This window comes from Anabrus simplex, chromosome 8 (genome assembly GCF_040414725.1).
Source record: "Anabrus simplex isolate iqAnaSimp1 chromosome 8, ASM4041472v1, whole genome shotgun sequence".
Lineage (NCBI taxonomy): Eukaryota > Metazoa > Arthropoda > Insecta > Orthoptera > Tettigoniidae > Anabrus > Anabrus simplex.
Window position 1 is genome coordinate 196355093 of NC_090272.1, and position 24765 is coordinate 196379857.

The following is a 24765-nucleotide window of genomic DNA, read 5'->3' on the forward strand; positions in this document are numbered from 1 at the left end:
CGAAGTAAAGCTCTCATCTACAACTATCAGTACACTCAAGTATAGTTCATGTGGAACCTTCATTTCCTCACTTAAGTTCTATACACTTGACATGTATGTCTCACGGTTAGTCATTTCTTTTACGTAAGATACAAATAAGTTATCAACATGTTCATTTCAATTTCCGATTTACATTTTATATACCAATTTTGACTCGAAAACTGGGTTATAACAAATACACTAATAACACTAGCAGTATTGGAAATCTGATTCGTCCTGGTGTTAAGCCAAGTAGGATGTTTGAGAGTTAACAGGAACCGTTTGTACTAAGTAACGGACCGTGATCTGTGTCCTTGTTATGATTTGAAGCAACACGTAGGTGTGTTGGTTGTGTTGTTATCCAATCAGTTTTTTCTTGCATTTTTGTGGAATGGGAAAGTTGACGTCCTTTGCAAGTGGAGGATACTTATGTTATGATTGTGACAGATGAATTGCATATGGAATACAAGTGAAAATAAGTGCGTCATTATATGCATAAGGAAGGTATTGCTATTTGAGCAATGTGTGACAATTAAACCTACAGTGCGCTAATATTCAGCGGTAACTTGTTTTCGCCAAGTAGTTCGTGACTGTCAGTGATTGAAACTATGGGTGCTCTAGCTAGCAGACAGCACGCAGGTGTTGAAGAGGTTGACATAGTTTCCAATCTTGCGTATAAGTATCCTCCGAGGTCGGGAAACTATTTCGGCAATCATTTCATAATGGGTGGCGAGCGATTCGACACTCCCCAACCTGAGGCTTATCTGTTTGGAGAGAATGCTGATCTTAATTTCCTCGGAAGTCGACCTACTCCATTCCCGTATCCTCCACCTCAAGCTAACGATCCTACCAAGACTTTGAAGAGCTTGATAAATATCAGGAAAGAATCTCTTCGATTTGTTCGTTCGCCTGACACTTTGAATAAAATTAATGAAGGACACATTGAAGCGTCCAAGAGTACTCAGTTTAATATAGAGTTTACATTCGATTGTGATGTACGATGTGCGATTACAATATACTACTTTTGTACAGAGGATATTACAGCAAACGGGATAATATACAATCCTCGTGATTCTAGCTTGAACTCTGAGACGTACCATTATAAACGTGGAGCTAATCAACAGTTCTGCCAATTTTCTCACGCATTTGATCCTAGCCGTTACACAGATGAAGAGCTTGCGTATAATCCAGATCGAGATATTATGCCTATTGTCATCCACTGTGTTGCTGAGGAAGGTTTGGAAGAGCCACGACAATCTCATACGACAATTGCAGTTGTTGATCATCATTCTGATGGAACATACGTGTTGAAGGCTCTGAAGCAGAAGCTCTTTGTCGATGGCTTATGTTACCTTTTACAAGAAATATATGGGATTGAAAATAAAAATATCGACAATAATAAGGGCACAAGTGATGAAGAAACAGAAGATAATGGAGCAGAGTGTGTTATATGTATGTGTGATGTAAGAGACACTCTGATTTTACCTTGTCGACACTTGTGTCTCTGTTATTCGTGTGCTGATTCTCTGCGTTATCAGGCAAACAATTGTCCCATTTGTAGAGCTCCGTTTCGTGCTTTGCTTCAGATTCGAGCGTTGCAGAAATCCACAAATCATCCACAGCCAGCTATTTTACCACCAGAGGGAAGCTGTGAAAATATTCCTGCTGGGTATGAAGCTGTATCCCTCTTAGAAGCTCTAAATGGTCCCTGTCCTACAAGAATGGTCCCAGTTGGCCCCCCACTAGATGTAGCTGAAACACCTGATCAAGAAGTGGCAGTTCAAGCTGCAGAAATCCTGAACAGACCCATCATGGAAAGAACACCATCATCATTGAAATCTAGTTCTGAAGACTGTGATATTACAAGAAGTCCTCGAGATAGAGGTACTGGTAGTGGGGGAACATGTTCTTCTCCAGAGTTCCACACATCTGTAGTACTTGCACGGGAAGGGGAAACCAAAACAGAACACTCTGAATCTCCTTTGTTGATTCGACACTGTGGCCGTCTGCAGAATCGAGATAAAAACGTTTCACGACCTCATGATACTGTGAGGCTTGTGAATGAGAAATCTTGTGAACAGGATGAGAACTTGGATGAAGATAGTGAAGCAGAAAAGCTCTCTCCCTTGCTTCATCCAGTAGCAAATTCAACTTCCGAGCCTCTTGACTTGGTCGTTGTCAATGACCTGGAAGATGATGAGATGGATGAGGACGAAGAATTAGATCTTAAGGTGGAAGTCATAGCTGAGGAAAAGAAGGAAGTACCGGTAAAGAGTGAAGGACTTGGAAATAATAGTGGCTTAACTAATGACCCAGAAGCGTGTTTGGTGACTACAACTGCAGCTGGGGACGATTCAGATTATTACACTCCTGAGGATCCTACAACTACAATACTCAGCCCACTGCACACGGAGAAGGCACTTCCGTCGTCAGCAGAGAGCACGCCAGGACGTTGGATGGGTACACCTGGTACACCCCTCAGTGCAACGAGCCATCTCAGTAACCGTTCGAGTGGTGATAGTTACAGTTCCAGCAGCTCTACCCGCCAACTTCTCACACTTGCAGGAAGTCGTCAAGATTCTTCAAATAGCCAGGATAAAAGGTCTTTAGCTATGAGTGAGTTGTAAATTTAACAAAATTTAATTTTCAGTCACTTCTTTTCTGATGGATTCATTAGCTGCAAGGACTAAGAATCTCATTTCTCTTCGGTCAGCATAATGGTGCTTTAATGCTTCATGTCCCAAGTGAAATCAAGGAGGTGCCAAAAACGTATCAATTGAGCTTTTTTCTCCTCAAAATGTAGCTTTTTATGTACATAACTTAGTGTAAGTTTGGCATTGATTCTGCTTTTTTTTTTTTTAATTGTTCTAAGTGCAAGATTTTAGAGTAGATGAGATGTGACTGATGTACAGCGAAAAAGTAGTGGAGGTATAAAAGTTCAGAATAGCTACATCACCAAAAGCTCCAGTCTTTTGTAAGGTAAATCATATACATTTCTATTTGTATTACGTGTAGAAAAGCAATGTCTTCATTGCCAGGGATTGGGAAGCAGCAACCCATCCTTATATGTAGATATAAAAATAATTTGATTCTCGCGACTCCGGTCATACCTTACACACAGGAGTGCTGAATTACTGAGTGTGTCTGTGAGAAATTTAGTTGAACATCTACTGTACTTTATTAAATCCAATGCTACAATGTAGCATTCATACATTTAAGAAAAATTTAACTTTGAAAATATCTACATGCAGTATCAGTATGAAACATTCCAGAATTTTAGTTGCTGTGGTGAAGATGTTCATTTTCACTTTTTTGGATAACCCTTCATCTTCCCAACCCACTAAGTTATTTGGTTTGTTAAGAAGGGAAGCCATACTTTTCATTGACGACTAAGTTTTTTTTTTTACTATGTGCTTTACGTCGCATCGACTCAGATAAGTCTTATGGCGACGATGGGATAGGTAAGGCCTAGGAGTGGGAAGGATCGGTCGTGGCCATAATTAAGGTACAGCCCCAGCATTTTCCTGGTGTGAAAATGGGAAACTACGGAAAACCATCTTCAGGGCTGCCGACAGTGGGATTCAAACCCACAATCTCCCGGATGCAAGCTCACAGTAAGGCGACTAACTGCTCGGCCAACTTGCCCGGTCTAAGTTAATCTAACTTTAAAGCATTTCAGTCTCTTTTTTTTTTAAACTGTTAAGTTCTTCAGCCTGCCAAAACTATTTTTGAGTTATACATTTAAAATGAATAATGAATTAATGAAGTTGTTTCAGTTTCAGGTATAATACTATTACGTACCACATGTTTTCTCTTGCAGGTAGTTTGTAAATTTATTACTCAAATTGTTTTGTCAGACTGAAGAACCTAAATGTTATAAATTGAGATGAAACTGAAAGGCAATGACTACACATAATATAAAGCATTTCACTCTGTTAAATGATAACACATATAACATTATATCATAGGTACCTGTAAATAAAAATAAAAAACCCTCACATTAATAAACAAATAATGATTTACTTCGTTCTGCAGTATTGTTTATGCTGCATAAACTTCTCACTGATTGTGAATTGGTGATGTTATGAATGACTATGCATGTATGTATGTCCAACCCTTGTCCCGTTTCTCTACAGGGTCGGGTGTGAAGTTAGGTGAACCTTCGTAATGAGTTTTTACAAGTGGATGCCAGTCCTGATGTCACCCTCATGAGGAGAGTTAATGGGATGAAATGAATGACGTGATGTATGGTAGGAGGAAAGAAGAGGATGAAACCCGGCGCCAGCACACAGCCTACTTCTGTCGAATAGCACCTACGGGTCTGTTCAAGGCTTAATGTCCCCATCTGATGGACGAATCACACTGTGGAGAGGTTTTGAATTGGATCCACGCTTTTGGCATGCAATCTATTTAACAAAAATTGTATATAGACCACCACCTCCCCTACCCTGCTGACCAACATTCTGATGGTGAAATTTTTTCCCACCAATGGGACTTGAATTGGCTAACCATGGTGTTATACCACATAGACTTGATGCCTTAACAACAAAGGCCACCATTATTATACATTTACTCCCTAATGCACAAAAAGACAGCACTTCCCCACCCCTCTCTGTTGAACAGAGTTATTGCCTACAACACTCCCCTCACCCCACAACATAGCAACCACGACCAGAAAAGGGAATTGGCTTCAGTCCAAACGTAGTCGCTGGAGGTAATGGACAATTAGTAGCTTAGGTTAAGTACAGAATCTTAAGTTACTAAGGTGACAGAGGAGGACTACTAAAATCATAATTTGTCTCACTTGTTCAGAAATTCCCTATCATTGACAATTTTATGTAGCGTAAACAATACCGTACATATATACACAATTTAAATTGATCTGATAGAAGCTGAGGATGCTCTTGTAGAATGAAATATGTCATTCTTTGTTTGTTAATGTGGGTTTTTTTTTTCTTTCTTTTTTTACAGGTATAGTATATTGTAGTATTATATGTGTTATAATGAGTGATTTTTACAGTCTGAAAATCTTTATAGTTAGGCTACATTAAGTTTTTGGGTCTCGTATTTTCAAATATCATTTTCTTTCTTTTTGGATACAAACAGCTTCACATCCAACAATGTATCCAGCAGGAGTGGGTTTCCAAGAGAACTTTGGCCCAACTTTTCTAAAAATTCCAGTTTCTGGTTCAGATCTAACATAATGTGCTATATACTGTACTGTAAGTGAAGTCTTCAAATGAAACAATTGACAGTTAATAGCTGTAGCACAACTATTGATAGCGATTCATAACACCATAGAAGCTCATCTCTGGTTATTTAACATCACGGCTAGAGACTGGATTAGCAATAGTCTGGTGTATTTACTTTTATAAGTAAATATCCTAAATCGTGCAGCATTTACCATTACCTGTGTCAACAACCACTGCCTTGGGCTGAATGTATAAAATATGGTATCACTTCCAGAACTCAACACATATGGGTGTGATTACGAACTCTGGCACAATAAAAGTGCCTATAGACGCTTCTTGAAATTACACGGTGCAAGCATTCCGCCCCCTTCATTCCCCGGGGAGGCTCTTTACTGTGTACCGTTGATGAACTAGACCAGTGAAATGTTACTAACAAATATCTTGTCAGTAGTTCTTATTATGACTTATAATTGTGCAAGCAAATAACTAAGCAGCAAAATAGCATGTAGCTGCAGTAGTTTTGCCCGAGGTGGCTGTTATAGTTGCACTTTGTTCTAGATCAGAATGTGCCAAAAGATATCCCAGTTAACAGGTAGATACAAATAATATTAGTATTATTATAAGCCTTACAATAAGTTTACTGTATATTCGTGTCTTCATGAGACTGTAGAGTCTATTTCTTAATGATGTGGAGGTGTATACTGAAATCTATATGTATCTTGTGCTTTCTCTGTTTACTGATTCATGTAAAAAAAAAAATTGTATATTACAGTATTATTTTCTAGAATCCTTAATGTGTTAATAATGTTCAGGATCCTATCAATCCTACTTTTTCCTTGTTGTTTGTAAAGTTTGCTTACAGGTATTTCAGTATACCTGAGTGTAGTACAGTATAATTTGGTAGCAGTAGTGAAGTCCAATAATAACCTACCTCTGATCAACTTCCCTGTAACGTTTCATATCTGTCCTGAACGTTTCGGTTCCCCTAGCCAGGGAACATCACTTGCATTTGTTACAATTTAGTCAGTAAACTGTTTATGCTCTTTTAGGAAGCCCAGATATTCATTTGCTTTGGTTTGCTTCACTCTTTTTTTTTTTTTTTTTTTTTGCCTTAACTAAGTTTCTCTCACCGAGTGAAATGGTAAGGCCAATAACAATTTTTGGACTTTAATCACTAATGGATACCAATAACTATTTTCATTGTAATCCGCCCAGCTGTACTATACTCGATGTGCTAGCCCTCTAGGCTGTATGATCAAAATCCTCCTTTAACATGTAAAAACGTACTGTATTTATGCGAATAATACCTGCATAATTTTTTTAAAAAAATTGAGGCACGAAATTGGGGTGCGGGTTTTATTTGAGTCAATGTTGGCTCTTTTTTTTTTTTTTCAAAATCAGCCTTCCTAAAATTAGGGTGCGGGGATTATTCGCGTAAATACGGTAATTATCTGGTAAATTGTTAGAGTTACAAAGAAAATGTGCAGTATGAAATAGATTAAATAGATTATTTGGACTGATTGGTACTAGGGGTCGTCTGGATAAGAACAAAAAAAAAAACTGAATAATTGAATGCAGAAATTTTAATATAATGAAATAAATATACATTACAGTATATGGGGTAATTTATATAAGCCAGATGGTTTTCAAAAAGATCCCATTTTTGTCTGGTAGCAGATAGAAGATGAAATAACTGTGGGAGATCACAGCAGATGTTGAAAATGACCTCCATCTTCCTGTACACATAGCCGTACCTGTCGCTCCTTGCTTCTGGTAGTTAGCTGCAACATTTCCTTATCTGTTCCATTGATTACAGTCATGAAGTTGGTCTTCAAATCTTGAGATGTTCTTGATCGATTTTGATACTCTTTATCCTTGAGATAACCCTACAGAAAATAATCTGGTGATATAGGCTGGATGTTGATTCCCATAGGAAACCTGAAATATTTGTCCCGAATGAGAAAATTTATAATACCAATATAAATGGTCTGTTATTGGACCATTTATAATGATATTATAAATAATCTGGTGTCGTTAAGTCTGATGATCTTGAAGACCACAAATTCTTAGAGATTACTCCGTCCTCAAAGAAGCTGCTGATCAGAGCAGGAGACAACTGAGTTGACGTGGGGCAAGTAAATAACCCTGAGTTAGCTCCAGTGTCATCTACTTGCTTCGCAAATTGCAGGAAAATGTCGTTGTATCGGTCTGTGTTCAATGTATGGACCACTATTCGGTTTGCTCTCACACCAAACTTTAAACTTTAGGGGGCCGCGCTGAGTGGCTCAGACAGTTGAAGCGCTGGCCTTCTGACCCCAACTTCGCAGGTTCGATCCTGGCTCAGTCCGGTGGTATTTGCAGGTGCTCAAATATGTCAGCCTTGTATCACTAGATTTACTGGCACGCAAAAGAACTCCTGCAGGACTAATTTCCAGCACCTCGGCATCTCTGAAAACTGTAAAAATAGTTAGTGGGATGAAAAGCCAATAACATTATTATTAAACATTTGTAGGTGTAGGGGTCTTTCATGAATACCATGTGGGTTGTGTGGTTCAAATGCAGGTATTTTGAGAATTCACATAGCCAGTCTGATGGAACCAGGTCTCATCTGTGAACCACATGGTATTCAGAATGCCTGGTATCCATACAGTAAAATCCAGGAAAAATGGAGTAGCAGACTAGTTTTTCCTTATCCGGCTTCTGCAACACATGAACGGCAGTCATCTTATATGGCCTCAGTTTCTTTACCTTGCTCACTCGTTCACATGGAATACGAATACCAGGACATAACTGTTTCCTAGGACACCAAACCAAACAAGTGTGAACATTTCTGTCACATCAGCCAAACCAGCTGTGCGATGCTTGCCAGACTCACTCAACAAAAACCCAGTTGTTTCGACCTAAAGAGGATTGTGCACACCATACTCTTTCCTGAACGCCCTTTGCGTGGTTACGATGGACTTAATAATCCAATCATTTTTCACTAAAAACACACGCTGAGGCTATGTGTACTACATGTACGGTGAAGCAACAAGCAGAATTGAGGAAACAGTTGACACCTAACAAAGAATAACTTTTATATTGTTGGCAGATGTTGGTAAGTGAATCTCCCTGAGTTCCTTCACGTTTAGAAAGCAATCACATCTTCCTATCTGCTGTTGTTTGAGTCATCAGTCCATAGACTAGTTTGATGCAACTCTCCATGCCACCCTATCCTGTGCTAAACTCTCCATTTCTACGTAACAGCTACATCCTACATCTGCTCTAATTTGCTTGTCATATTAATACCTTGGTCTACTCCTCCTGTTCTTACCACCTACACTTCTCCTGAAAACTAACTGAACAAGTCCTGGGTGTATTAAGATGTGTCCTATCATTCTGTCTCTTTTTCAGCTCATATTTGGGAGATATTGGGTTCGAATCCCACTGTCAGCAGCCCTGAAGATGGTTTTCCGTGGTTTCCCATTTTCACACCAGGCAAATGCTGGGGCTGTACCTTAATTAAGGCCACGGCCGCTTCCTTCCGACTCCTAGGCCTATCCCATCGTCGCCATAAGACCTATTTGTGTCGGTGTGACGTAAAGCCACCAGCTCTCCTTTTCTGGTCAGATTTCTCGGAATTTTTCTCTCGCCAATTTGATTCATATCTCTTCATTTGTGATTCAATCTACCAATCTCACCTTCATCACATTTCAAAAACTTCTATTCTCTTTCTTTCTGAGTTAGTTATCAACCACATTTCACTTCCATACAATGCCATGCTCCAGATTCAAACCTACTATCTCCCGAATACTGGATATTGGCAAACAGGCACAGTAGGTAGAAAGCACTCAAATAATTGAAGGTAACTCCCAAAACGAGGACGTGTAGATAAGGTACAGGAGGAAAACTTTTCTTGAGGGTGATATCTATCTATCTATCTATCTAGGTATTCTGCCTTATGGCGGGTCTTGTCATGGGATGAACCTCTTCCACTGTTGCCTGTCCTGCGCCATGTTTTTCATGTCCGAATATTTATTTCCTTAGATATATACACCCCTCTCGGAGATCCGAATGAGGGGAATCTTTACCTCCGGAATCTTTTACAAAGAGGTCCATCTCATGAACGTCTTGGAAGATACTGCCAGTGGTGGTTTCCCGTTGCCTTCCACTGTCCTCCACATCCTGTCGGCTCGCTGACCCAGATTCCCGCTGGGGTTGATACCCAACCTTCCGCTGGGTTGCTCAGCTTAACAGGGGCACCACGTGTAGGTATGTGGTATGTTGTAGATATGGATTCCCATATGGAACCTGACATATTTGTCCTGAACAAGGAAATTCGCTGTACCAATAAAATGGTCCGCTGTTGGACATTATAAATTTTACAGCTAACTCATTCTTGGCTGCCATCGTTTTGCCCCAGTATGCCAATTTGGGCTCATCAGTTGGTAACTGTAAAAATTAGAATAATGGAACACAGCATAATTCTTTAATTGCCTAAAAGCTGAAAGGAAGACTTGCAAGAACACATATTTTCCCATAAAATATAAGAAGAATGACACTAATTATCAGCAAATTTTTGAGGAGAGATGATTTTTTTTTTAGCCCATTTTAGTTGGGTAAAATTCCTTTTGGATACATGTAAGTATTGTAGGTACTAGGGTTATAACTTGCATAAAAATTATTATTCAGTATTCGGGAGATAGTGGGTTCAAATCCCATTGTCAGCAGTCCTGAAGATGGTTTTCTGTGGGTTTCCCATTTTTCATACCAGGCAGATGCTGGGGCTGTACATCATTTAAGGCCAAGGTCGCTTCCTTTCCACTCCTAGCCGTTTCCTGTCCCATCGTCGCCATGAGACCTATCTGTGTCGGTGCTACATAAAGCAATTTCTAAAACAAAAAGTATTATTACTCTAAGTAATAACTTAAGTCAAAATTATACCTAAAGATATGACAGATATTTGAATTTTTAAATGTATTTTTTTATGGTTGGATCCTTGAACTATTTGGTAGTCTTGGAACAAATTGTTTCTTAGATATGAACTTATAAAGTATACCCTAAAACATGCAGGTTTCATGTCCAAATGCCCTTTCTATAGCATCTCATATCCTGACTTTCACCTCCTGCCTGTTGTAAAGCTGACTAAAAGGGGCGATCAAGGAACTACTACATTAAAACCATCAGACTACTTGTGATTAGTGCCATTAAGTCCAGAACACCACGAGTCAATGTTACTTGCGACTAGTATCACCCTACAAGGAAAACCATGGGTCTACATTACATAGGAGCAGTGCCATTATGCAAGGAACACTTCGGATCAAGGCGTTGCTTGTGATAAGTGTCATCGTGTGTATTCCACTGGTCGGTTCCACTGTGTTCAGAATGGGCCTACGTTACTTATGAGTTTGTACCACTTTATGAGAAACACCGTGGGTCTGTGTTGCCTGTGATTAGTGCTACTATGTGAGAAACACCACGGGTCGGCATTGCCTTAGGAGTAGTACAATTATTGTGAGGAACACCATGGGTTTGCATTGTCTTTGGGTGTTACAATAATGTGCGATACACCATGGGTCTACATTGCCTCCTGACTTTCAGGACCACTTACTTGCCCCTCAACCAATTCGCATAGTTAGCGGACTAGGACGCACTAAGGGGACCCATGCCATCCTTCTGTATGTAAAGGCAAAATGTACTTGCTCCTCCTTGCTCCCTGGTTTCAGTGTATGCTAGAGCTCCAGTGTGAACAGAGACTCCAGTATTGTCCTGTCATTGTGTGTTCTAACCTTACACAAGCACTCGTCTAAGAACAAACTAGACACTACCATTTCCATTATTTTTCTTAAACTTTTGAGTATTTTTCCTTAGTCTTGTGTTCCATTTTCTGCCTCCTGTTTTAACCATTTTGACTGGGAAGGGAATGTGAACGACGGCATGACCAACAAATGGTAAATATTTAATATGGAAAGGACAACTGAATTAGAAAGTGATGGAATCAACTAGAAGGGAAAAATATTCTGATAAAACCACATGACCTCTATAGAGAAACTGAAGTGATCATGAAGCTGTGTATAGATAAAAATAAATGTGATAGGAAGGAATGTCATGAAAGTAAGGACTATTAGACAAAACCGTACGGTTGATAAGAGCGACATGGGAAAATTTTTAAAAAGCAATTGTAATCAATGGAAAATGTAAACAGCCAATGGGATGGTTTTAAAGCAATAATTCTGAAAAAAGACACGTACCTTTAAAGGTTGTAAGGAATGGTAAAAAATCCACTATAATATCATAGAGAAATAGAGAGATTAAGAAGATGGTGCAGGTTAGAAAGAAATAGTTAGGAATAGTTGTAGAAATAAGTAGAGATTGAAGGAGCTTAATAGAATAGCGAAAAAGTCAGCTAAGGATAACATGATGGCTAACATAATTGGCAGCAATATGAATTTTAGACCGAGCTCGATAGCTGCAGTCACTTAAGTGCGTCCAGTGTCCAGTAATCGGGAGACAGTGGGTTCGAGCCCCACTGTCGGCAGCCCTGAAGATGGTTTTCCATGGTTTCCCATTTTCACACTAGGCAAATGCCGGGGCTGTACCTTAAGGCCACGGCCGCTTTCTTCCACTTCCTAGGCCTTTCCTATCCCATCGTCGCTACAAGACCTATCTGTGTCGGTGCGACGTAAAGCAAAAAAAAAAAAAAAAATCAGCAAACAGTGGAAGGATATGTACAGATACTATAAGGCAGAAGCAAGTTCCAGGAATCCTGTAATGATTAAGAGGAGAGTCCCACAATGCAGTATTATTGGAGCTTTCTTTTTTCTACTGCCATTTCTTGATGGATGCAGTACTTTTGCAAAATGTAGCTTCCACCAAAGTCCCAGTCTCATCCACGGCTGTGGCAATATGGAAGCAGCTGGGGTATGGGTGGTGCTGAGTAATGACATTCAGAGCCCAGCCAGTGCGCCGGAGTGTTACAAAAGGTGTTGCTCAAAGGGTTAGTCATGCTGCAATAGCACTTTCTGGTCCTGTGAGGGAAACAATGGCAAACTACCTCACTCCTCGTCTTGCCTAGTATGCCTCATTTTGGTGGTGCTGTTCGAGGATCCACCCAATCTCTGGGCTGATGACCTAACTGACAGATGTTTTTTATATACTGTATATATAAATATGTATGGATAAAGAACTGGAATCACAGACTATTTGTTATGCTGTATAGAGTAGTAAATGAGGTGCAGGACTGTGAGCGACTGCAGGGGGACCTAGACAATGTTGTGAGGTGGACAGCGGACAGTGGTATGATGGTGAACGGGATGAAAAGTCAGGTTGTATGTTTCACCAAAAGAAAAAAGTCCTCTCAATTTTAATAATAATAATGTTATTTGTTTTACGTCCCGCTAACTACTCTTTTACGGTTTTCGGAGACGCCAAGGTGCCGGAATTTAGTCCCGCAGGAGTTCTTTTACGTGCCAGTAAATCTACCGACACAAGGCTGACGTATTTGAGCACCTTCAAATACCACCGGACTGAGCCAGGATCGAACCTGCCAAGTTGGGGTCAGAAGGCCAGCGCCTTAACCGTCTGAGCCACTCAGCCCGGCCCTCTCAATTTTAATTGCTGTGTTGATCAGAGTGAAAGTACCTCATGGGGAACCGAGCTCGATAGCTGCAATTGCTTAAGTACGGCCAGTATTCGCGAGATAGTGGGTTCGAACCCCACTGTCGGCAGCCCTGAAGATGGTTTTCCGTGGTTTCCCATTTTCACATCAAGCAAATGCTGGGGCTGTGCCTTAATTAAGTCCACGGTCACTTCCTTCCTACTCCTAGCCCCTTCCTGTCCCATGTCCCATTATCGCCGTAAGAACTATCTGTGTCAGTGCAACGTAAAGCAAGTTGTAAAAAAAAAAAAAAAAAAAAACTCATGGGGATTACTGTAAGTACCTAGGTGTTAATATAAGAAATGATCTTCAATGGGGTAATCATATTAACGAGTTTGTTTAGAAAGGTTACAGAGCTCTTCACATGGTTATGAGTCCCTGGTAAGACCCAGTGTATGGGACTTGCACCAGGACTACTTGATATGAGAACTGGAAGAGATCCAGAGGAAAGCAGCACAATTTGTCAGGAGCAATTTCCAACAAAGGAGTAGTGTTCTGAAAATATTGCAAACTTTGGGCTGGGAAGAATAGGAAATACGGAGACAAAATGCTCGTCTAAGTGGTATGTACTAAGAAACAGATTTTATTTAATATGATTTTTAATTATATAGTTTTTCACTTGTAAAGTGATGTGTATTGATTGGGTGGACCAAAACCTATTAGTTTTAACTGTATCAATACGGATCTATACGATGAAGTTCGTAAATTGTACTAAGTGGTATGTTTCGAGCTGTCAGTGGAAAGATGGCATTAGTAGACATTATTAGATGAATAAACTTCAGCGGACCTTTCAAAAGTAGGAAAGATCATAATATGAAGATAAAGTTGGAATCCGAAAGGACAACTTGGGGCAAATATTCTTTTATAGGGTGAAAAGTAACAGATTGAAATGTCCAAGTTTTTTGAAAACATTTAAGAAAAGGCTAGGTAAACAATTGATATGGAATCTGGCTCTTGGGTGACAGCCCTAAATGCAGATCATTGATGACTTCTTGATCTTCTTTTTCTTCTCCTTTTTCTTATGTTTAAGTGACCTTTTTCTTATCTTATCTTATCTTACTCCTCTCACACCAGATAGACAAATTCTCAAGATGGCTTCACAATGAACGTTGAAGCCTGCCTTACTGATGAAGCTTGAAAGCGTAAACGAACTCTTCGGGAGGCTAAAAAGAAACAGATATGAAAGAACTGGGATTGATGAGGAGAGAACCTATCTGTTTCAAGACGGCGGTGTATGAAGATGTGGAGATTGTCCTTGTCTGCTCTGTCTGTTGCTCCCTCTTCCCCACAGACCTGTCAGCAGGTTTATAAATTATGTGTTCCTTTTCATGTTCTGTTCTTTCTATTTACGACTTATTTTTCACATTTTTCTTCTTTTCCGGTACTTATAGGCCTACTGATCTCTTGGATTCTTTTGCTTCTTATGCGTTGGTCCTATATTCCTAACCTTTTACCACCTGTATTGTCCGGCTCCATGGCTAAATGGTTAGCATGCTGGCCTTTGGTCACAGGGGTCCCAGCTTCGATTCCTGACAGGGTCGGGAATTTTAACCATAATTGGTTAATTTCGCTGGCACGGGGGCTGGGTGTGTGTGTGTCGTCTTCATCATCATTTCATCCTCATCATGACTCGCAGGTCGCCTACGGGAGTCAACTCAAAAGACCTGCATCTGGCGAACTGAACTTGTCCTCGGACACTCCCACCTGATGCCATTTCATTTTTTAACACCTGTATTCATCTTTTTTCTCTTTCCTGCGTATTTCTAAGGAACCTCATTTCAGTTAACTTACTCGGATTCTTCTCTTGCTTCTCTCGGTCAGTGTCCAGGGTGCTAAGCTTATGTCAGTGATGGTATCAAATATGTCTTGCATTTCATCGACACATCCTTGTCCCATACAACTTGTCTTACACTCTGGTTACACTTTGTGGCTTGTTCAATTAGTGTATTTATCTCTTTGTACAATTTTTCCTCCTCTGACAGTTTACTACCTAAATATTTAAAGCTGTTGACTTTATCCAGAGTTCCTTCTTGATCCTTATGTCACCGTTTCTCATTTTATATCTCTTCTGGTCACTACCATTATCTTACTTTTCACTTATCTTCATTTGGAAATCCTCAATTTCCTGATTCCACAACTTAGCCTACAGCTGAACTTCCACTTCCACGTAATGATGTAGCATTGTTTTCATTTTACCTCTCACTTGTCCATCAATTTTTGTTTCTTTCCATAACTGAAACATGCGGCCAAATGAGGGTCTATGTTACACCCGGCGTGTTTCGAGTTATGAGCTTGAAAAAGTCGGAGCATGCCTGGCGGTAGGCAAGTGCGCACGTAGACCCTTATTCCGCACAAGCTAATTCTTTAACATAACTTGTGTTGAAATAGTCCGCCACTGTGGTGCAGTTGTTAGTGTGATTAGCTGCCACACCCAGAGGCCCAGGTTTGATTCCCGGCTCTTCCACGAAATGTAAAAAAGTGGTACGAGGGTGGGACAGGGTCCACTCAGCCTCAGGAGGTCAACTGAGTAGGGCGTGGGGCAAATTCCCACCTCAGCCATCCTCAAAGTGGTTTTCTGTAGTTTCCCACTTCTCCAGGCAAATGCCGGGATGATACCTAACTTCAGACCACGACTGCTTTCTTCCCTCTTCCTTGTCTATCCCTTCCGATCTTCTCATCCCCCACACAAGGGCCCTGTTCAGCATAGCAGGTGAGACTGCCTGGGTGAGGTACTGGTCCTCCTCCCCAGTTGTATTCCAGACCCAAAGTCTCATGCTCCAGAACACTTACCTTGAGGCGGTGGAGGTGGGATCCCTTGCTGAGTCCAAGGGAAAAACCAACCCTGGAGGGTAAATGGATTAAGAAATAAACTTGTGGAAATAGTGTCCATAGACCTTACTAAGATAAATACTCAACATGGGTAAAATTGTAACATAGACCCTTATTCAGCTGCACACTTCAATTATGATAAACAGTGTGTGTGACATTATACTGTCTTGTCTCAATTCCGTCTTCACTTCGAACCATGTTGTTTGACCTTACTTAGTTGTCACACTGCTTTCACAATTTTGGTTCATATCTTTGATCGTTTGTATTATTTCCTTATTAATTTGTTGTTCTTACAGAATCCTCCACATCAGAAGTTCCTATCTTTCTATATGACTTGAAAACCTTGAGAATGTTAGTCGAGAGGATGTAAGGTACCAACAAAACACACTTTACTTGTTACATTAGAGGCTTTATTTTTAAAACATTTTAAATGTAATTAAAACAGTGCACACATTCACAAGTACTGGGAGAGAGAGGAATAGGATAATAGAGGGTGGTATATACAGTTGCTATAATCTATAGGCTATATATATTTTTTAAAAAAGTTTTGTCTGTACATTGCTCAGAATTTGAAAAGAATGGTATTTCTGTATCGGTCATGTTCATAGTAACAAGGAAATGCACATTTTACTTTTCTGTCATTTCTGTCTGCCTGCCTGTACGTATGTATGTACACGCATCACGAGAAAACGGCTGAAGATAATTTAATGAAAATCGACATGTGAAGTCGGAGGATGAGCCACTACAATCTAGGCTGTAAATCATTTTACTCACGCTGATTGAAATGGTAGTTTAGGGGAAGGCCTAAAATTTAATTCTCAAATAGTTATATTATTAGTGGTCCTATAGATAAATGCTACATAACTAAAGTTATATAGAATTAAATTTCTGATCATTTATGTCATACTTTGTTACCGTACCGGCTTTGATAACAGATATTCATGAATTTGTATTTTTGTTGCCAAGTCCATATCCACGCCGAGCCACGAGAAAATGGGTTAACAGAATTTAATGAAAGTCGGTATATACAGTAGAGTCAGGGAATAAGAAACTACAGTCTAAGCTATAAACAATTTTATTCACCCTGTATGAAATTGTAGTTTAGGGGAAGGCACCTAAAATGTAATTTTTGAATATGGTACCTATGTTATTGGTCTTATCGAAAAGTACTACATAACAAAAGTTATAGAGAATACAGTTCCCGACCATTTATGTTCTATTCAATTGTACCGTACCGACTTTGATAAGAGTGGTATTTCAGAGTCGGAAGAAAACTAAATGTGAAGGCCTACAATATTGAAAGCGCATAACATTGATCAACAATAACATGTAATATAGATAAGAAAAGGTTCCACCTTATCAATACCAGTTTTATTTATATAAGATTAACTTACAGGACCAGTTTCGACTTTTTGAACAGTCATCATCAGCTGTACATTGGTACCTTCACGTAAGTCAAATATTAGTTGAATTGCTTTTCCAAATGGAGAAGTTGTGGGGAAGCACTATGTCCAAGCATTCAAATTGGGCATGTTTAAGAGTAAAAATTGGTTATATGGTACAGTCTAGATAGTTAAAAGTGAGTTTGTTTTCTAGGCCTAAAATTCATGTAAATTGGCTAATTTTTAAAAGTACAGGTATGTTAAACACTCTAAAATGCATAACACATGTTAAAATCACAAATTAAAATATACAGTGCATGTTAAAATCCTTTATAATGGCTCAGATCACTTCAATGGAATGGATTTATACGCCTTGCGTATGTCTATATTCTTGTTTGAGTCCAATTTAGATGAAGAATGTCAGTGCTTGCGTTCATGGGCAGTGCTCTCGTGGGGGTTTCTACTATATATTAAGATATATCCACTTGTATATTTGATAGGTTTATCATATTGTTAATAGCAATTCCAGTATATGAACGGAGGTAGATATGTGCAGCTGTGATTGATACATGAGGAATTGTACATACTACTAGATCAATACATTAATCCTAATTACACCATAAACAAAATTACAGAAAAAACCAACACCATATTTAATAAAATCATCCCCGCTTTAAAAAACCACTACTTCAAAATAATCAACAAACAGAGTTCAGCACGCGGTACAGCGCAGATGACCGATACGCCCAGTTCCACCCCTACCCCTACGACAGTAACTCTCCTCACCCACCCCTCCATCCCCCTTACAGCAGCGAACACAAGCTCAAAGAGAGCGCAATACAGTACACACCAGGCAGCCAAACTCAACGCATCCCAACCACGACAGCAATAGTAAGTACTTATCACTTTAACACACACAAAAGCAGGCATGTTTCAGATTATAACTTTCTCACACTATCTTCGTCTCTTACAGACACACACCAGCAAAATATTATAGAAGAGAAAAGAGCCACCTACCTGCATCTGAAATATTCACGCACAACAGAGACTACATTCAGTACTTCAAGTCCATGTATCAGTCACAGCTGCACATATCTACCTCTGTTCATATACTGGAATTGCTATTAACAATATGATAAACCTATCAAATATACAAGTGGATATAACTTAATATATAGTAGAAACCCCCCACGAGAGCACTGCCCATGAACGCAAGCACTGACATTCTTCATCTACATTGGACTCAAACAAGAATATAGACATACGCAAGGCGTATAAATCCATTCCAATGAAGTGATCTGAGCCATTATAAAGGATTTTAACATGCACTGTATATTTTAATTTGTGATTTTAACATGTGTTAAGCATTTTAGAGTGTTTAACATACCTGTACTTTAAAAAATTAGCCATTTTACACTAATTTTAGGCCTAAAAAAACAAACTCACTTTTAACTATCTAGATTGTACCATATAACCAATTTTTACTCTTAAACATGCCCAATTTGAATGCTTGGATATAGTGCTTGCCCATAACTTCTCCATTTGGAAAGGCAATTCAACTAATATTTGACTTACGTGAAGGTACCAATGTACAGCTGATGATGCTGTTCAAAAAGTCGAAATCAGTCCTGTAAGTTAATCTTATATAAATAAAATTGGTATTGATAAGGTGGAACCTTTTCTTATGTATATTACATGTTAACTATCAATACAGAAAATGAAACTAATTAATCAAGAGACAACAATAACATTACATTGACCATTATTCGTGGTAATGTTCTTTGTCCCTTATGCTGCCGTTCAACTCCGATAGATGGGATTACTGCTGCGTACCGAGTATAACAGCCTGATTGAATATTGGCGGGAAATGACTGGGGAGTTAGAAAACTTTCTTTTTTAGCATGTCATTCCTCTGGTTCATACATTTTCTGATACCGTACTGCTGGTACGTAACTCACTGGTTCATTATAGTATTCCAGCTATTCGATCCCTACTCTGATGCACTGTTTAGAATGAGCAGTGTGCACTCTTAAGGCAGAGGCTCACTTAGTAGTAGTATGACCTGATCTAGAATTACAATTTATGCATATTCCAAATTATAGCACCACAATTCAATAAATAACTAAAAATAAAACCCTGAAAAAAGTCGTTTCTTAAAAAGAGCTTTGTCCTCTTCACTTTCATTAAATTCTACATTCATTTTATTCATAACTAGCAGTGAAGAGGGGGTTTCTCCTCTGGCTTGGAGGAAAAAATTGCCTCCAAGTCAGATAGATTTTTCCGCTGCCAGTGTAGTGAATTGAGATTTTCCGACTCGTCGGGTACTCCTAGGAAACAGATTAGTAAAAGGGCATAGTTTTTGCCCTGGGACTCTCCACTATTCGACACCCCCTTCCCCTCCGAGAAAAGACTAAGAGTGTTCACACGGATCACGGCTGTTTGCGGCCTGGTCATTCCAGCTGTGGAACTTTGGATTGTTAGATTGGCAGCGTAGTACTGTTTGTTAAAAGAGAGAAAATGTGTTGTTTTTCATTTGATCGCATATTCGTGTGAAATCATTGCTTTTACTAACGCCATTCCTACTGACGTCATTGTAATGACCTATGTTCATTTCAGTTCCGAAAGCCACTGAGACATTCTTTCTGAGGATGTAAAAAGGCAGCTGGGGAATGAGTGTCTGCCATTATAATGCAATTCCCCAACGTGATTGTGACTGACGGTAGGCAGTGAAAATTCCCTAACACAGTCTTCATATGAGAAAAGACATTTGGTGATTTCTCCGTCGCGTTTCTAGGGTAATGTTAAGAGCTATGCAATTTAATACAGTCTTGCTCACAAAGTGTACACTAACTAATCTAAAATTTTGTATACAATGTAGAATTCCGTAGCGATGCACGGGTACATCAGCTAGTGTAATTATAATGTAATGGTATTTTAATATTATTTTATATTTTAACGTGTATAGTACAAAAACATTCCGATAAAATCAGTTCATTCTCTGAGGCAGGCAACATCAGGAGGCCTGTAGTGGGAGAAGAGGATGGAATATCAGTAGGACCTTGCAGCACAATGGTCATGCATAGGTCTGAAGGTGCGTCGCTGTCACACATGCACAAAAGCAACAAGTATAAGTCTCTCTCTCTTGTTTATTAAGAGTTTTAATTTCATTATCCTTAACGTTTATGTAAAGTATTTGTTTACATATAAAGTGACTGTTTTATTATATTTTTAATTGGTTTAACATTAGGAAGTTCTTGCAATTAGAGGGTCTTTATTTTAAAGTTGTGCATGGTAGGTGTACTTATGATTGAACGGTCACCTCACTCTGTGCAGCTGTGGTAGTGGAGTTATCTCCAGCTTCAGGCTGGCATCTGAATGTGGTATGGCCTCAGCTACCGTATGCAGACATTTTAATTTGACGCCATCTGGCTGTCTGCTCATCAATTCCAACGTTCTGTTTTACTCCAGGTCTACTAGCGGGAAGAGTAATCCAAATCTCTCTTAGGAGTCTATGGTAGAGTTTTAATAAATTTTGTCAGGTGAACACCAGATTTGTCAGCAGAGATCTTTTACATGTCGACATTGTACACATGGAGTGTTGCATGGACTTTTTTTCTGCCCTTCAAAAATCGGACTACCTCTAACTTGCTATCTTGAGGTCTGGAGGCCGATACTACCACTGATCCACAAAGACAGCTAGCTGAATGTGGTGATGTAATGTTAATATGCAAGACTGATGAAAGAAGTTACCTAATTGACTTCAAGAAGAGTTTATTAATGTTGCTATCACTCCATTGTTAACACAGATATTTTGGCAGTGTAGTTTCTGTATGAATGGTTTTAGTTTAGTGTTGCTTAGAAAGTGATGTTTACATTAGAACAAGGATTTTACATTGTAAAGTACTGCATCAAAGAAAGGAGTGCCGGTTTTGATTCATTCACAGATTTCCTGACATCCACCTTCCAAAGGAATGTGGTATGTAGTATAGTGAAGAACTTCCATTGCACCGGATCCCATCTGAACCAAAAGGAAAGAAGGAGACAAAGCCCCTTTAAATTTCAGTCACCAGCTAGACCCCTCAATTTAAATCCCTGCAATTCCTTGTATTACCTGTAGGCAATGTTGAAAGGAAAGGTATATGCCAACAACTTTCACACAAGAGAAGAACTATAGGAGAACATTCGGCAAAGAACATTTCACAGGATGAGATTTGTCGAGTGTCTGCATACCAGTTTAGGAGGTGCCAAATGTGTTTGACAGCTAGGGGACGTCGCTTTGAACATCTCCTTTAATACTAGGCAAGTTTTTAATCTTAGTTTAATCAGAAATAGCTTTCTATGATTGTTATGTGATGCTGAGTAGCCTGCCCATTTGGTGCTCCTTTAATGCTAGACAAGTTTTTAACCCTCCAATTGGCAAGCGCCTGTTATCAGGCGTTTTATGCGTTTGCCCAGTGGCAACGCCTGATATCAGGCGTTTTGACATGCTCTTTATTTTATTTCGATAATATTATTATTCATCGAAATGTGCTAATTACGAATCAATTGAAGGAGAAATGTTCGGCCATAATCATGAAATAGTTTGTTTAATAACATCTTACACTAATCTAGTGTAAATCGTCGCCAAAGTAGCGTCATAATTCCGCTGTCTTTTGCTAGCTGCTACATACTCAGCGGCCGGCCACACGAATGTCTCAGCTGAGCCAGCTATATTTAGTCGCCAGTTTTCCTTCTGATATCAATCTGAAGTGTTGATGTGCACTCATCTCAGCAATACCGAATCATTTCCTCACAGGAGCAGTGAATAAATCTTAAAAGGGACTGTCTCAGATTGTTTCAGGTACAAAACTTGAATCAAGGCAAATCGTTTACTTTAGGCAAGGTGACATTCTACTGGTTGCTTATAAAGAGACGAAAACAAGGAAACCAGTTTATTGTCTCACAACGGGATGTTACATTGAGGGAAATGAGGGGTTGAAACCACTACTGATTCATAAGTACAATAACTTCATGGGAGGTGTAGATAATAAAGGTAAGTGCACTTTCCATGCCACTTGTTCCAGACCCACTAGAAGGTACTGGAATCAGTTCTTTTTCAAATCTTTTAGATGTGACATTATTTGACACATACGTCCTGTACATAAAGAACACTGATAAGCCTTTAGCAAGGTGAGACTTCATGATCAGTATAGTTAGGGGATTGCTAAATGAACAGTTCCCAATTCCAGTTGTGAGGCCAACAGGTCATGCAGGAGGCCCCTCTCATGCTCTCGAAATATTACCACAGAATAACAATCGCCTATGTGTTGTGTGCTTGAAAGTAAAGAAGAAGAAGAAGAAGAAGAAGTCTACATTCTGGTGTCGAGGTTGTAATGGTGGTATTCACCAGGGGTGTTATAAACTAGTGCACTTCTGGAGGCCTCACAATCGTGGAATAAAAAGAAAGACCCACCCAAGTGACTGAGTGAAATGTAGAAGTGGCAGCATACAATTGTTGTATACATTGTTGTATAATTTTTCCAGCTAAGAACAGTATTATAAACTATATACTGGTATGCACCTATTTACTATGAACTGGTGCTTCTTTTGTGTATGTCATTTTTTTTAAATTTAGCTAAATATAAACATTTTCTATATAGCAAAACTTTTGCAAAAATAAATAATATAAACAAATTCAACATATTTTTGGCTGTACACTTTGTGGATGATAAATAACAGCTTTAGTATCATCACCACCTTATTCCTTGTACTTTTGAGGATAAAAGGGTGTGCTGTTTATGTATGTATAACAAGTCAACGATTTTTAACACAATTTATACAAAGAGTCTGCAACACTGGTAAAATATCGCTGCCATTACAGGATAAATGACTGCCACTTCGAGGGTTAATCATAGTTTAATCAGAAATAGCTTTCTATGATTGTTATGTGATGCTGAGTAGCCTGCCCATTTGGTGCTCCTTTAATACTATGCAAGTTTTTAATCTTAGTTTAATCAGAAATAGCTTTCTATGATTGTTATGTGATGCTGAGTAGCCTGCCCATTTGGTACACATTTTACTGGCCAACGAATATCAAACTTGCTGTGGTCCTGCACAGTTATAAAATAAAGAACCTGTTTTCTTAATAAAATATTCCATTGATAAAGGAAAGGATCACATCCAGTTCATTTTAATAACCATGTTTGTTACCCCAACATACATTTACAACAGGTCTCTAGGGGTTTAATCATACAATTTCAAATCAGGTCTTATCAGGGAATTTCCCTGAGCATCATAAACAAGAGAACTAGAACTCACCAGAAGTAGAAGTAAATGAAGTATGTATGTTATATTCAGCTGGGACCCCTTGTTCGTTGTGAGCTACTAGTCTGAATTAGAGTAGTTATACTCAGCATTTGCTTTCTTTATGAAGGATGCGATAGCTGAGCGACATCATCGCTGGCAGTGCTTCAAATCCTGACCATTGCATCTGGGGTTTTTGAAATGGAAAGTATTGTCCCTTTGGTTCACATTCCACATAAAACTGGAGGTCCTGTGGCCATGATCACAACATCAACAGTCTCATAAAACCACAACCTTGTTTTGCATTTGATTACATTTCAGAACCAACCTCAGAGCCAGCCCCATATAGGGGAACACACAGAGCAGCATAACTAAATTTAAAACAAACACCAAAAATTTGACTTGGCAGGTTTTGTAATCCCCTCTTCAATTGCAAGTCTGATTTCTCAGACTTTCCAGTCTAAAACAAAACCTATCTTCACATCTAATTAAGAATTGTTAAGACTTGTTAAGTATCAGTGGTGTTTCTTCTTTCATAATTTAGAAATGCAATATTTTGTTTTGTTTATTAGATGCCCAAGTTTATCTGCAACAGGATGGAGTAAACCATAGAGCCAGTGACTCTACAGCAGTGTTGGGCGACAGTATATAACCTGACACTCACGGGACCAACAGCTTCGAGTGGAGGGATGCTGATTTCCTAATGGAGGAAACGCTACTGAAATCCAGCAAGCAGTGTCTGTTCTCCAGGTTATGCACAACCTCATTGAAACCTGGTGGTTAGGTATAAAATGCCTTAGGGTGTGGCAAGCCCGTCATAATAATAGATGTACGAAGCGTCAAAGTAGATCAGGACAAAAAGCTAAGGAGTACCCCGGAAGTGACATGCATGTCTTGTGGCTCCAAGAAGGTGCCTGTATAAGAGTGACTGAAAAAGCAGCGTTTTATTGTTTACCTAATAATGAACTTCTTGAGAATAAAGATATACACATGTTAAAAATTTCCTCATTTGAATGTTGAAAGATGTACGTTAGACAGTACATGAAAAAAAAAATAATAAAATACAATAGAACCAAACTTTTGAGTTGTTAGAACAAACATATGTGCAGCATTTTACCCAGAACTAGCCAATTAGGCTCCTCAGTTGGACCGACTCACCTTTCCAAGACACTACTTGGCAGTGGCAGACTGCCAGCTCAGTCCCACCGTGTTAGCAAATAAGGATTATTATCCTGTTACCATTAATGCTTTCACGGCCCATGCTTATGGTCATGCATGATATATACAATGCTAAAAAGAGAAAAATGTTCCACCTTTTCAATACAATAACACTGTTGCACGAATCAATGTAGCAACATATTTAAATTATTAAGGAACCGGTTTCGACATCTGTCCATGTCATCATCAGCCTACACAAAAATGGCAA

General features: G+C 39.2%; 1 protein-coding gene across 1 annotated transcript; it reads left to right on the plus strand.

The window, feature by feature from the left end:
• Window positions 1–383: 383 nt before the first annotated feature.
• Window positions 384–24300, plus strand: LOC136878963 (E3 ubiquitin-protein ligase MGRN1). The gene is made up of 2 exons (XM_067152607.2): window positions 384–2634; window positions 23912–24300. The coding sequence occupies exons 1-2, from the start codon at window positions 627–629 to the stop codon at window positions 23989–23991; spliced, it is 2088 nt and encodes a 695-aa protein (XP_067008708.2). The 5' UTR covers window positions 384–626; the 3' UTR covers window positions 23992–24300.
• The last annotated feature ends 465 nt before the right edge of the window (window positions 24301–24765 follow it).

Excerpts from the sequence above, each read along its gene's own strand:
- LOC136878963 (XM_067152607.2), top strand. The coding sequence starts at position 627 with ATGGGTGCTCTAGCTAGCAGACAGCACGCAGGTGTTGAAGAGGTTGAC. Across the intron at positions 2,635-23,911 it reads TAAAAGGTCTTTAGCTATGA|ATGCCCAAGTTTATCTGCAA; the intron begins GTGAGTTGTAAA and ends TTTGTTTATTAG.